The sequence below is a fragment of the Taudactylus pleione genome, unplaced genomic scaffold (genome assembly GCF_031769625.1).
Source record: "Taudactylus pleione unplaced genomic scaffold, aTauple2 ptg000016l, whole genome shotgun sequence".
NCBI lineage: Eukaryota > Metazoa > Chordata > Amphibia > Anura > Myobatrachidae > Taudactylus > Taudactylus pleione.
In genome coordinates, this window is record NW_028284418.1 from 40,508,653 (window position 1) to 40,523,227 (window position 14,575).

Here is a 14,575-nt window from a genome sequence, read left to right on the forward strand (position 1 = left end):
TCCAATCTTCATACGATCTCTCCTGCATGCAGACTTCACTATGTATTGTATCCTAGATTGTCAGATCTGCCCTACAGCATGGCAGATCTGAAGATGCGATGTGCGACCAGCAGGGACGCACATCGCATCGTGAGTGGGGACTCACGATTTTGGCATATTTTACACGATCTGTCGTTCCAATGCATCGGAATCAGCCAGATCGGGTAAAATATCGCTATGTGTGTGGGCAGCATTACTCTGGAGGTGCGGGAAAAAAAAAGACGTGGTGATTTCTATATCCCATTTTCAGGCACCTTGTGCAATAGCAGAACCCTGCGGCTGTGGGAAAAACCCTGCGCCGCAGAGTTTTTCAAATATCCCGCCTGCAATTGGATATGCCCTTTAGAGTCCTACTGGAAGAAAAGTACTATATAAATATATTATATACTGCTACTGTAGCATGTAATGATATTAGAAGTCACCAAGGAGCTCAATCACCATATAAAGGGTCTGATACAGAGTTGCACACAGACACGTCTACATCTTTTGACGCATCTGCCTCTTTATGCTAATGCTGTGACCGATTATCTTCCTACTGAGGATGCCACTGGCAATGGTGCTAATCCGCCTCGGTATAACTTTAGGCGCACCATCAGTCGCAGCACCGAAACTTGCAACAGACTATGGTAGGTACATTAGGTGCAATTACTCCGACTGAACATGGCATCGTGTGTTAACATTATCACGTCTGTCTTGCCATCCCATTGTTATGTCCCAGGAATGTCCTTTTTTTTTTTAAAGATCTTTTTCATTAGAAGTATGGAATGTCCTTAATTCACTCTCCGTGTCCAAATTTGTTCTGCGTCTCTGAGCGCTATCCATCGATGCATGGGAATTGCACATCGGACGCAAGGGCAGACATAAAACATCGGCCCTAGTGTGCAACATCGCCACTGCAGGCCCAAAGTGTCTGTAAGCCGATTGCTCCTACTATAGGTCACGTAAAACTAAGAAAATGCCGAAAAGCTATAATCATTTATAGTAGTGGGTATACTATTTTCTATGATACACAAATATTCCTTCTGTACACTGAAGTGATGATATCAGACCTCACCATTTATACAGATATTATTTCAGGAATTTATAAACATATAAAAAATATGTCTGTATTATATAGAGAAAACTAAGACATGTACATACAGATATGTCCAGCTATATCCTTGCCGTTGGTGCGATAAATCACGCCACGCATGGCGCAAGAAGAGTGCCCGCAAGCGGATATACACACTGCGTACACGACCACACCTCCATAGGAATTCATGGTGTGATCGTAGTGCACGCCATAGCGTACTTTAGCATATGCAGGCGCGGGGAATCGCATGGCATGATGCGTGTGCATGTTTGTTGCGCGATGTAACTGGGCGCATCTATAGTCTTTCACACCGAGGGGTTGATGAGGAATTGAACATAAAACAGTTTGTGTAGCGTAAAGTATGCAACTCATTCTATGCATGCTCAGAAGAGAGGCCGCACACATATGCAGATTTCAGTTAATCTGACATTTTCGCCAGGAAAGGCAGGGGAGAGGGAGGGGATGATGTAATGTAGGATGAGATTTATATATTGGATGCCTAAACAGGCCACACCATTTGAATTTGTGCATAAGGCCAATTTGCAAATACACAATGATGAGGACACTAATTAACCACTTCTGGCTTTCTTCTTATAATGCATACATTAATGTTTTTGCATACATATTTTAGCAGGTTTGCTGCTTGTGCACACTTAAAAATAAATAGATGCTTTTTCTATGTGCAGTCATTTTAAGGGTACATTTCATCCATTTAGCTCTGCTCGCCCTCAGGGCCTAAATGTAGTAGTAAATAGCTGGGTTAAAAAAAAAAAATCGGCAAAATTATTGTAAAATTTATATCTTTAATGTTTATCAATAACAAGTTACATTGCAAGCTTTTGTGGCACAATAATAGTTTTTAGCCAATAATTAGACAACTGATGATAAATAAGGAGGTCGTGAAAGGTTGGGTACAGGATCCCAATGGTCAGGATGCCGGTGGTCAGAATACAGACACCTTAAGTATGCGAACCTTAACCCTCCCCTCCTGCAGCTGAACCCTACCCCTTCCCCCCGCAGCCTAACCCTAAACCCCCCCCCCACAGCCGAACCCTAACTCTCCCCCCTGCAGCTTAATCCTAACTCTCCCCCCTGCAGCTTAATCCTAACTCTCCCCCCTACAGCCTAATCCTAATTTATTGGGATGCCAGCGGTTGGGATTCTGACGCCGGGATTCCGGCACAGGTGTTCTGAGCGCCGACCTCCTGACTGCCAGGATGCCAACCACATCCCATCGGGAAGACATGTTATTCTCTTTAAATGAAATGCAAATAAGGCTGGTTTGCCTAAAGCTGTAATATGCTAGTTTATGTACACATCTCATTGAATTCCTAAGTAGGTAACAATGATAAATATCGCTTTTTTTTTCTAAACAAAATGTAAAACAAAAACCTGCAGATGCCACCTAATCTCGCACAATCCAGCAGTAGATTATCAGTCGGTTACGGACAGGCAGATTCCTCAGTACAAGCGGACGTGTCCAGCTGACGAGTAGTAGCCAGAGTTATCAGCAGAGAACCTCTGAGAAAGGTGAACCGTGTCCAGGCTGAGTTCCCCGAAACAGAAATGGTCAAAAAGCTGCAAAAACAGAATGTTTCAGGTAAGTGATTAGGAATGGATTTGGACAACGGCAAAGTTCAAGAATGTCAATTTACTTCATTATTTTTCAATAGACAGCAGTGCTCTGCTGTTATATCAGATTTCAATGTTGAGGGTACATAGGATTCAGCATGAAGGCTGCCCTGAGCACTTGTGCTCATGGAATGCACTTGCATCAGCACCCAAACATGGTAAACACATGAGAATATGTGTCTTCGTCACTGCCAGAGGAGTGGGAGCCCTAGAGTAGACTTAGCCAAGATGTTATTTTTCTTCAGTACAGACTTTAGTTCTTTGCATGCAGAGAACTTTGGGAATAATATTCCTGTGGGAAAATTTAGATTTTTAAATACTAATTGGCTATTTGCATGTTAATCACTGTGGTGCTTCCAGCTTCAATCCACTGATGATTTTCAAATATGTTTGGATTTCGATATTGACAATGTGTTTGCATAACGCAGGCTCAGGAAAACTGTGGCTCGGCAGCCAATGTGGAACTAACTATAAGTACCAGCATTCCATGCCAGTCTATGGGACGTGTACTAAACATAAGTACATGACATAGGACTATAACTAAATATTTATCTTGAGGATTTTGAGCCTACCTAGATCACGGCTGTTATTTGTTATCAATCAATTTTATTATACACAGAAGCAAAAATACGATACCAGCAGCAGTGGCAAAGATATTTTGTAAATGGGATGGCTATTAGCATTAATTACATAGCTGTCCAGCTCATGGAAATAAATCCCTGGAAACAGTTTCCCTGTGAAGTAACATTAATAGATTATATTATTTAAATTTTCAATATGAATCCAACCAGTGATTAAACTGACTTCTAAATCATTACAATCATCACTTAAACAAATAAAGATACGTTTAAATCAACAAAACACTGGCAGAGTTGCAGTGTGCTGCAATTTAATTTGATTGCATTGATGTGATTAAGTGGGAAGGCAAATTGCACTAACCATGCTTCAACACAAAACGGAGATAAAGTAGTCACATCCTGTCCTGACCATAGTCGGACTAACAGCATAGTAAAACAGATGCACTCACAGTCAGAATAACAGCATAGTAAAACAGATGCACTCACAGTCAGAATAACAGCATAGTAAAACAGATGCACTCACAGTCAGAATAACAGCATAGTAAAACAGATGAACTCACAGTCAGAATAACAGCATAGTAAAACAGATGCACTCACAGTCAGAATAACAGCATAGTAAAACAGATGCACTCACAGTCAGAATAACGGCATAGTAAAACAGATGCACTCACAGTCAGAATAACGGCATAGTAAAACAGATGCACTCACAGTCAGAATAACGGCATAGTAAAACAGATGCACTCACAGTCAGAATAACAGCATAGTAAAACAGATGCACTCACAGTCAGAATAACAGCATAGTAAAACAGATGAACTCACAGTCAGAATAACAGCATAGTAAAACAGATGCACTCACAGTCAGAATAACAGCATAGTAAAACAGATGCACTCACAGTCAGAATAACAGCATAGTAAAACAGATGCACTCACAGTCAGAATAACAGCATAGTAAAACAGATGCACTCACAGTCAGAATAACAGCATAGTAAAACAGATGCACCCACAGTCAGAATAACAGCATAGTAAAACAGATGAACTCACAGTCAGAATAACAGCATAGTAAAACAGATGCACTCACAGTCAGAATAACAGCATAGTAAAACAGATGCACTCACAGTCAGAATATGTTTACAATTATGATGTAACTTGTTGACATCTTCACTGGACCGGGTAAGTGAAGCTGCTGCACCATGTCGTCATTCTAATTATGTTGACTTGATGGCTGTCGACATACACAATGCTAACATGCCGACATTATGAATATTGGCAAAACAAACCTCTAAGAATCCTGGTAGTGTAGTGTTTTATACTTTCTCCCTGAAACAGTATATGTGCCTCTCTACCTTCAATAAATAGCAGAGATGCTGCAGGTTTCCATCTGATGTTGTAATTCAGGATATGTAGCATATAAAAAAGGGTTGTCAGTTATATTAAAGCTCTGAGTGAGTTGCAACGGGTTGGCTGTCACAAACCATTGTTTAGAGGCTGTGTCTTAAATGGGATGGAATAGGCTGTATTAAACTATGGGCTGGCCCGAATGGGGTCCACTCTGTGTATTTTCTGCAGGTGGTAAAGATATGTTGTTCTTGATCTGTTGATAAGAGGGGAAGGTGTCTGAGGTCTTGTGTTGGGGTATAGAGAGAAATGTGTGTAAAGGGGTTATACGGGTGGGTATGAGTGATGGGTAAGGGGTGGAGTGGGATTTGGGTATAACGCAGGGCCGGCTCTAGGGGTGTTCGACCTGTGTGGAGAGTAGCTCTATACTCCATTTTGCATACAAACCAAATTCTATTCATATGTTCTCTGCAAGCTAGCGATTTGGGCCTCTTCCAATTATGGCCCAGCTGGTATTTATCAGATGAGACATGTAAAACCAGTATGTGGGTGTGCGTAATCTATATATTTTTAAATATAATGCAGTGCAATTTCCTATGATGTATTAGTTGGCTGTATTCAAATTTATAAAAGGAACGTGAAGTCCACACATTTTTAGTTCTTGGGGATAGATAGTAAGTTTGTTTTAAATTACATTGATGGAAGAGATTCTTACTTTTTTTTTTTGCATACAGTAATTTATATTTTACACCAATATGACCACTCTTAATATCTGTTCATTTCATAATTCATTTCCTAATAGGAATTATTAAAATATTATAGTCACTTCAACAATGCCTTACACAAAATACATACTGTAGACCTATCCTTAATCACGAAAAAGAACATATAATTAGGATGATGACCTTACTCTACTACACTGAGTTGCTAGCCTTCATTCATATTCTAAGTGGAAGAAAATCAAAACAAATTGCTTCAATAGCTACAATCAACTCAAGAGCAATACACAATGTGAACCTCAAACAACAGAAGGAGAACACAATGTACTCCCAGGGTCCTTTACTCATCAGTTCTCAGAAAAACTAAACTAAATCAATAACACAGGGGAAATAAGAAGACATAACTCTGGAGTTTTCTTGCTTTATAGCGCACTTCTGGGTTGAAAGTACATTTTTTTTTATTTACACTACAACTATGTTAAAAAGTCCATTTCTAGAACAAAATGCCATATATAGTACTTGAAAACAGTACCATCACTTACAGTATATACTGTATGGCTACTTGGATCAAAGCACATTGCAATCAGTATATTACCCTTTTATTCAAGACATCTCTGTAACAGGGAGGAAGTGGTGTAGTTATGTATCCAATACATCAGGGTCTCATGGAAAACGCCTTTTTATGGTCTTTGTTATTCATAAAACCAGTTTGATGTAACAGCATGCAGACACATGTGACTGATAGATTCTTACTAATATTCTACATTCAATGTAATGTTTTACTGCTTGCTTCACATATAGTTTGCCACACTTTGGGGACTATTTACCATTGAATATTTGCGGCATATCCCCCGAAAACACATTTAGGGGTCATTCCAATTAGGCGCGAATTGAGAGATGCGAGTTGCTATTTTCTCTTTGACGAGCAACTCGCACTGAACCCGAGAGACTGAATTCGCATTTTTCCATTCGTACCTCCCTGAGGGTGAGAGATGGAAAGGAAAATCTTTATCTTAAGGTTAAAATGTCGGGACACTGTGCTGAAGCCCTTGGACACCCTTCTAATGACTAATTAGGCAATTGGAACTTTCCAATTAGCTTAATTAGGGTCTCATTCAGACCCGCTCGCAAGCGGGTCGATATTGAAGCCCTGTGCATGCGCAACGGGCGCACTGCACATGCACAAGCCCCGGGGCGAGAGAAAAATTCTCTCGCTCCAAGGCTCACTACAAAAAGGGTGGCTGTCGATGGTGATCGACAGCTCACACCGTTTTGTAGGCGGGGTGGGGGGGTGGGTGGCCAAACGGAATGCCTGCCGTTTGGGGGCAGCCCCAATGACATCACTCGTGATGTCAGTGGTGAGCTTCCGGCTCTATTAGAGCCGAAAGCTCACTGGGGTTTGCGGCAGACGAGACCCTACCACAAGGGTCTCGTCGCAAGCCCCGATGGTCGCGATGGCCTTGACTATCGCGACCATCAACCTGGCCGCTTGCTAAAGCTGTGGGTGGTCACCCACAGCTTAGCGAACGGCCAGGAGGCCGGCTCTTTAGAGAGAAGCGGCCGCCCTCATTCAGAGCGAGCGCTCACATTTTGCTAGAGGCTCTGAATGAGGTCCTTAGTCCAATAATTACATGTCACTTTTTGGGGGTAAAAAATATTGTCCTCAGATTACCCCAAAATACACTTTTTCATTAGTTTAGGCACCCCAAATTTAATTACAGTATTCTTTTAATTGAAAAATTATTTATCATTTTTTTCCTTAAATTTTTCGAGGAGCCCTCAAAGTACCCCAAAATCAACTTTTTCCTAATATTTTTTTTTTTTTTAATTTTTTCGTTTAATTTGTTTCGGATTTCAAGAAAAAAGTTTGTTTATCACTTTCTTGCATTTAAAAAAAACCCAAAACAACCACCCACAAATCAGCCATTTGACACCATTTAAAAACCTACATTACCTTTCTAATGCCCACAAAATGCTTTATATCCAGTTCTGCTAACGAAATTATCCATTTTGGGGGGTCCAGAATGGTCTCCCCACTTTTTCATGCACTATTCTCACATTCTCATTTGGCAGTCAATTCACATGCCACTTTTAATTGGATTGGCAAATTCTCGGGAACGCGTTTCGATGCGAAGTCTGCAAGTTTCAGGAAACAAACTCGCTACTCGCAATTCGCACCTAATTGGATTGAGCCCTAAGTATCCCCTGAATGTATGAAGGAGGGGCCGCAGCAGATAGCTCTATATCTGCAGTGGTCCTTCCATTTGTGACAGCAGACACAGCCCAACAAATTTCTATGGGAGCTCCGTAGCTGTCAGAGTTACCAAGCTCCGGGATGCGAAGAAGATGGCATTAGCCGCTGTAGCCTATGGGCTACATTCTGCAAAACTTACTGGGACGGCAATGGCCGATGCATGTGTGGTCCGGAGCAGGAGTCCCGAAAGAGTAGTGAAGTGACCACTGATGCGATCACTTCACTACTAACACATCACAGGGATAGCCTGACCCTGCATGTGTATATTATTACATTCTGGACGTATTTAATTTCTTTATCGGCGCAAATAACGGCAATACGAAATTAAAATGATCAGGTCTAATACCCGATAATTGATAAATATGCCCCATTGCAACTATCTGGGTTTGCTAAATGCTGCACTGGTCCTTGATCACCAATTGCAGAGAGTTAAGGCTTCTAAGAAATGAAAAAAAAACAAAAAACTATTGATCTTATAGATCACTTAAATGTATTATGCAAATCTAAAGTGGTCAGTAACTATAACGGAGCTTTTTAAGAACATAGTCATACCATGACTACAAACTTCAGTATGTGCAAACCTGGGATATAACTTGGAGCTCTAATATCTAGGAGAGCAAACAAAATACAGCTCAAAACAATATTCTATTAGCTACATGATGGACAATTGAATAGCATTAAATATATATGCAGTTTAAAAGAAAACATGTTAGCAAACATACATTGAATGCTGAAAACATGATTGCAGTGATCCGTATTAACATACAGAGTGGTGAAGCAATTGTACACCAATGCTTGTGACATGGCAGAATGCCATAAAAAATCATATTCAGCTAAAGCCTGCGTTTCTGCTGCAGATGCCTCTAAAGGAGCGTATCCCCTACACGTAATCGTGCAATTGTTCTTCATCTTGTGCAGTGGATAATGTGCCCACACTGAACGATATGTTGTTCAGTGCAGGCATCTTCCCTCATCCCTGAACATGCACAACATGTCGATATCGTCAAGTTGGCCTGCATGTTCAGGCGATGATCAGGGGCGGGCTGGGCTGTGGGGCAGGGAGCCATGTGCCCCCTGGGTCAGTGCACTATTGAATGATTTGGGTTGGCAGCATTATTTGGAGATGTGTCCAGCTGGGGACACACATCTCTGATCAGCGCTGGCTTCACTGTGTATCAGGCCCAACGCCAGAGCGGATGCAGCAGCACTGCCGTTTATAGTTGTCACCGGCTTTGAACCAATCGTGGACCAGCGGCCAATCAAAGAGGAATCAGCGATGGCCCTTTAAGTTTGGCACCGGCCGCCAGCTAATCAGAAGCAGTTGTGTGGCTGCTTTTGATTGGCTGCCGGTCCGCACCCTGATTGGTTCATGGCCGTCGCAAAGTTAAAACTGCTGTCGCATCAGCATTTCTGCCCTCATGTCCTGGCACTGGGACCCGATACTCTCAGCGCAGATGAAGATGTGTGTGTGTCCTTGCTTTGTGCCGAGCCACCGCGGAGAGTCCACTGCTTGACATGGGACGGGGAGGAGGAGAAGTGCCCCTGCTTGGTTCACGAGCTGCCCGTGGAGAGCCCACTGCCATCCAGGGGATGGGGAGGAAGAGATTCAGCCGCTTTCTGTCAGCGCACAGACTGAGAGGTACGGGGGGCGATGTGAACACTTAGGTGCACGGGGTGAGAGAGGGACGTAGGCAGCCAGAGATGCAGGGGGTAGGAGAGGGACGTAGGCAGCCAGAGATGCAGGGGGTAGGAGAGGGACGTAGGCAGCCAGAGATGCAGGGGGTAGGTGAAGGACGTAGGCAATGAGAGGTGCAGGGGGTAGGAGAGGGACGTAGGCAGTGAGAGGTGCAGGGGGTAGGAGAGGGACGTAGGCAGCCAGAGATACAGGGGGTAGGAGAGGGACGTAGGCATTGAGAGGTACTGAGGGTAGGAGAGGGCCGTAGGCAGTGAGAGATGCAGGGGGTAGGAGAGGGACGTAGGCAGTGAGAGGTACAGGGGGTAGGAGAGGAACTTAGGCAGTGAGGGGTGCAGGGGGTAGGAGAGGGATGTAGGCAGTGAGTGCAGGGGGTAGGAGAGGGACGTACGCAGATATTGACACCGATAACAGATGAACAGAGGAATTTAACACAATATTGGGACAGCACCACCGATAAGCTGTCAGGGCGAAAGAACTATAGTAAAGGAATAGCTATGACTTGCCTTCCGGATTATTCAGCAGACATTTTATATCATCAGTGTACTCATTACCAGATGTTGAATATTTTATCACTCACAGCATGCATAGTACTTATGAAACTAGGTCTAGTTCCGAGGTGGACGCAGTTGCAGCCATGTCTGCGGCTTTTGCCACGATTCAGTCTTTATGCTACTGCCGTGTCCAATGGTCTTCCTACTGAGACGCCCATCGGCCACAGTGTTAATCCGTCGATGTGCGTACTAAGATGCACATCAGTCGAACCATCGAAGATTGCACCAGCCCTATGGAGGCACAGATTCTCCATCTGAACATGGCTGCCAGTGTCAGAACAACTCTCTGACCACAACACGCCCATCTCTGGCTAGCCACCCCACTGTTACCAACCAGAAAAGCCCACTGAAATTCCATCTCTCTGCATGCAATTTCAATCTGGGTCATAGAGCGGTAACAACCATAAGCATGTACAGACTGAAAACATCGGCCTCTAGCATGAGGCACTGACACTATGTGCACCTCTGAGTCAGACCCTATATGTTGATATGTAAATATGAAACAAAGGAATAGAGAGCCTCTGAATAAATAAATACAATTTTTGATACTTTTGGCAAATAACCATAGACATTACAATGAAATCCCTAACCTGCCCTAACTACCAACCCCAGCTAGGTAGATTTCAATCGCAATTTTTTAAGTCTTCCATTTTCCCTTAGATGACACTCTGTCATCTCGGGGTAAATTTACTAAAGCTTCTTAAAATGAAGAGTGGTGGTGTTGCCTATAGCAACCAATCAGGTTATGTCTATCATTTCTCTATTGCATTCAATAAAATGAAAGACAATCTGATTGGTTGCTATGGGCAACACCACCATTGTCTGTTTTAGAAGCTTTAGTAAATCTAATTTTAAAAACTTCATGCCAGATCTCAGCTATCACATCCGTCACTCACTAGTAGTAACAGTGCCGGTTTGGCATTTTATAATAGCTGTAGACATTTATTGTAGGTCTAGCAGCATTTTCACAAATTATGGCTGCATGTAAATTTCAGCAATAGTAGCAGAACCAGTGGTGGCGGTAGTCAAGTTTGCAACCGATTGTGCAGAGCAAATGCTAGGTGCCATTGTCATGAGGTAAAGGTATTAATGCCAAAAATCGTGATCTGGCAATAACATCATAGAAACTGTGCACCAGTGTGTTCTGCATCTCACAGATCCATCACTGGCTCCTCCCAAGCAAACTGAATTTTTTACATTTGCATTATTTTTGTCTACCGATATAAATCAGTACATATTTATTTACTAGTACAGTACTGCTAATTTCTCTTGCTACAGTTTTAGCTATAATATTCTATTTTAACATAAAAACGTATTAATAATGCTATTTTTCTATTATATACCGCACCTATTTTTCTTGTTTATATACAGTATGTGGAATCTTGAATAAAAATATGTTTTGACTATTGTGTATTCAAATCCATCCTTCTGTTGGTTTTGACAAATGTAGCACAAGAAAAACAATATACAGCTGAGTAAAATAAGATATGCTTCAACCTGCGACAGGTATTATTCTAGATCTTCACAGACTGAATGAAATGTAATGCATGGGCCGGCCTTGCTTTTCTGCATTGCCATTAAAGTAAATAAAAGGAAGCCATGCTGGAAATGTTTCCCAGAGTAAAGTTGTGTGTATACTATACGATGTGTGGACCCAGCGATGATGTGATGTAATGATGAATCGCACGCATCGTACACACTGCGCGACCCGGCGTACGATGGCGTGGTGCATCGTTACATGCTGCATGTAACAGCACCGGCTCGTGCATTGCATCGTCACATCTGCAGTGCAGAACAGTGGGATGAATGACCATCATTAACAACAGATCGGACGTACACACCATATGATGTGTATGATATATCGTTCCGATAGCCCTGTGACAACTGTACACCACTCAGTACACACCATTTACAGGCCCATGAAATTATAGACACAAGTAAACAAAACATTGTTTAAATGTTTTGTCAGTGGAGTATTTGCCTCCCAGGCCAGAACACAGGGGCACCTATATAGAGTACACGGTGTCGAAGTCAAATAATTGGTTATGATTGCACACAATTATTATCTGACGATCTGGTCGTCGATGGTCTGATGATGCGTTTCCACGACGCTACTTTGCGTCGCACAATCTGATGCGCAACACACACATACACTGATGCACATAACGCACACACATATAAATGTATATATATTTCTATACACAGACACACAGATGCATAAGCACAATACTCACACATGGACGCTCATTTGTATATAGTTGTTATTTCAACACACAGATGCACATATGCAAGATGGTTCCCATTCACAATAGTTACTAACCAGTGTTATTAAGGATATTGACTAATAATTATGATGTAATATGTACTTAAATAACATCTAAGGTTTAGAACATAGTAGACATGTCATGTCTGGCATTATATTAAATCCCTGTTCATTTGCAGATCTCCGGTTCTATCGGCAAGGAGATCACATCATGCGTCCGCAAGTTACGAACTATAGGGAGTTATTGGTTAGCATGTTAACATTTTGTATGTAGTGTCGGTAGCCAGTTTAACCAGTTCTTCGGCGGGAAACTACACAAAGCAACTGTTGGAGAACTAAGACATACCACTGATGACACCGTATGAACTAACCAATGACCAGAATGACCAGGAGCAAGGACCAAAGGAATCATGCCAGCTTGTCTCTATTGTTCTATCTGTGACCTGTAAGGTATATAGGCTACTGCTCTGGACACCATAAGGGAGTCATTTCCCTTCTTTGATGACCAAAGCTTCAGGACTGATGACTGAGAACTGGATCCAGAGCGCTAGCGTATGTATCGGCTGTACTTTGTATTTTACTTGCTTTTTGCGCTAATTGTTTAGATCACAGCGTGTTATACTTTTTTCTTGCATAATATAACTTTTTGTGCTTTGGAACCACAATTGGATTGGAAAGAAATTATTTAACTTTAGCGATTAAGAGGTGTCCGTAACGGTTACACCGGTAGACAGAGATGTAAGGTGCTCTGCATTATAAAGTGAGCAGAGATCTGGAATCTGCATAATAAAGCTATATAGATTTGTGGTAGTCAAAATTAAAACCCACCACATATTTTTGAGGCTTGAATTGAAAAGTCATTAGAGCTTTGGAGGACATGCACTGCAAAAGCAACAGAGATTGGGGGGGGGGGGTCAAAATGTTATAGTTGTCTTAAAAGTTGGCATTTAATAGCAGTCACTAGTTTACATTAAGTTTCGATTTGTGGTTACAAGAATATTGTCAGAATTCACTGGTGTTTTTAGGATTCAGTGTCATCACACTATGAACAACCCAGGCGTGCGGAATCTGACGGAGTACTGGTATTCACCAGGGATTCCTTCAAGGGAATTTGGACTTTGATGCAGTATTCTGCAGGTCACGGCCCTCTGAGCAGGATCCAGGTGCAACTAATAGAGGGTAACACAGAAGGTTACGCAAGGCAGTAATAGCGTTGTGAGGTAGCAAATACTGTTAGAAGGTAGTCAGTATGGAGACAGCATGAGGGCACATGCTGATAAAGGATAAGACTACAGTCCATCAAAGTATCCACCAGGAACTTCTCGATGATCCAGCAGCGTATGTACAGGAGGCACTGGTAGGCAAGAGAACAAGCAGCAGAGCATCCACAGGAAGTACTAGAAGGCAGGACAATAAAAAGCGAAGCAGAGTATCTACAGGAGGTAGGAAATTATAGTACTAGACTGAGCAAGCAAACTCCAGCATGATGGTGGCCACTAGCGGCAGAATAGGTAAGAGCCCAGCCGATGCGACAGACACTTAGGAGGCGAGTCGGGGAACACAGGCCCAACCTCCATGTAACCCAGCGGTGAGTGACAAATGCACTTTATATTGTATACAGACAAATAAAATGTTCTTTGTATTGTACATTTGTGTTATAAAATGTGCCTTCTGTATTGTATAGATCAGAGGTAGGCACTCCAGCTGCTGTGGAACTGCACATAGGGCATGCTAACACTGTGGTAGCACACAGTGGCAAATGCAGGATTTTGAAAGGGGGGTTTCCAAATATAAATATATATTCACACAACTATATATAAATATATATATATATATATATATATATATACACACACACACACACACTATATATATATATATATATATATATATATATACACACACAATATATATATATATATATATATATATATACACACACACACACACACACACACAATATATATATATATATATATATATATATATATATATGATGGACATTTCAGCATTACACACACAATGACACAGGCACACAGACACACACTGACAAAAACTACACACACTGACACAGTCACACACCGCTCACCTAAAAACACGAATGCAGCCCCGGCACCCCTCGATATGCAAGACACCGCACACCGGCGCTGAATAATCAGTGGAGACAGTCAATGGCTCGCCCAGCCAGCTCTGTCTCAAACCCCGGGAGACAATCTTAAGAGGAGCTGTGCACAACCACTGCAGCTCCCCCTACATGCAGGCAGCAACAAGTCCCTGAGCACCTCCTTTAAAAAAAAAAAAAAAAGGGTAAGCTGCACCATGTATGTATCAGCGGTCAGGGGGGATTTCTAGGTGCTCAGAAACCCCCCATGCATGCACGCCTGGTGCATGTGTTGTTCCACAGGGGCTGGAGTGCCACATATTGCCTATACTGGT

At 42.3% G+C, this 14,575-nt stretch overlaps 1 protein-coding gene across 5 annotated transcripts in view; it reads right to left on the minus strand.

The window, feature by feature from the left end:
* Positions 1-2,178: 2,178 nt before the first annotated feature.
* Positions 2,179-14,575, minus strand: part of ASCC1 (activating signal cointegrator 1 complex subunit 1) — a 289,341-nt gene continuing 276,944 nt past the window's right edge. For 4 of the 5 annotated variants that reach the window (XM_088475726.1, XM_088475725.1, XM_088475728.1 and 1 more), the window contains exon 10: positions 2,179-2,689. In XM_088475726.1, the coding sequence (XP_088331852.1) occupies positions 2,573-2,689 (117 nt within the window). In that variant the 3' untranslated portion in view covers positions 2,179-2,572. The remainder of the gene's footprint in view (positions 2,690-14,575) is intronic. The other variant, XM_088475729.1, reaches the window with a different exon arrangement.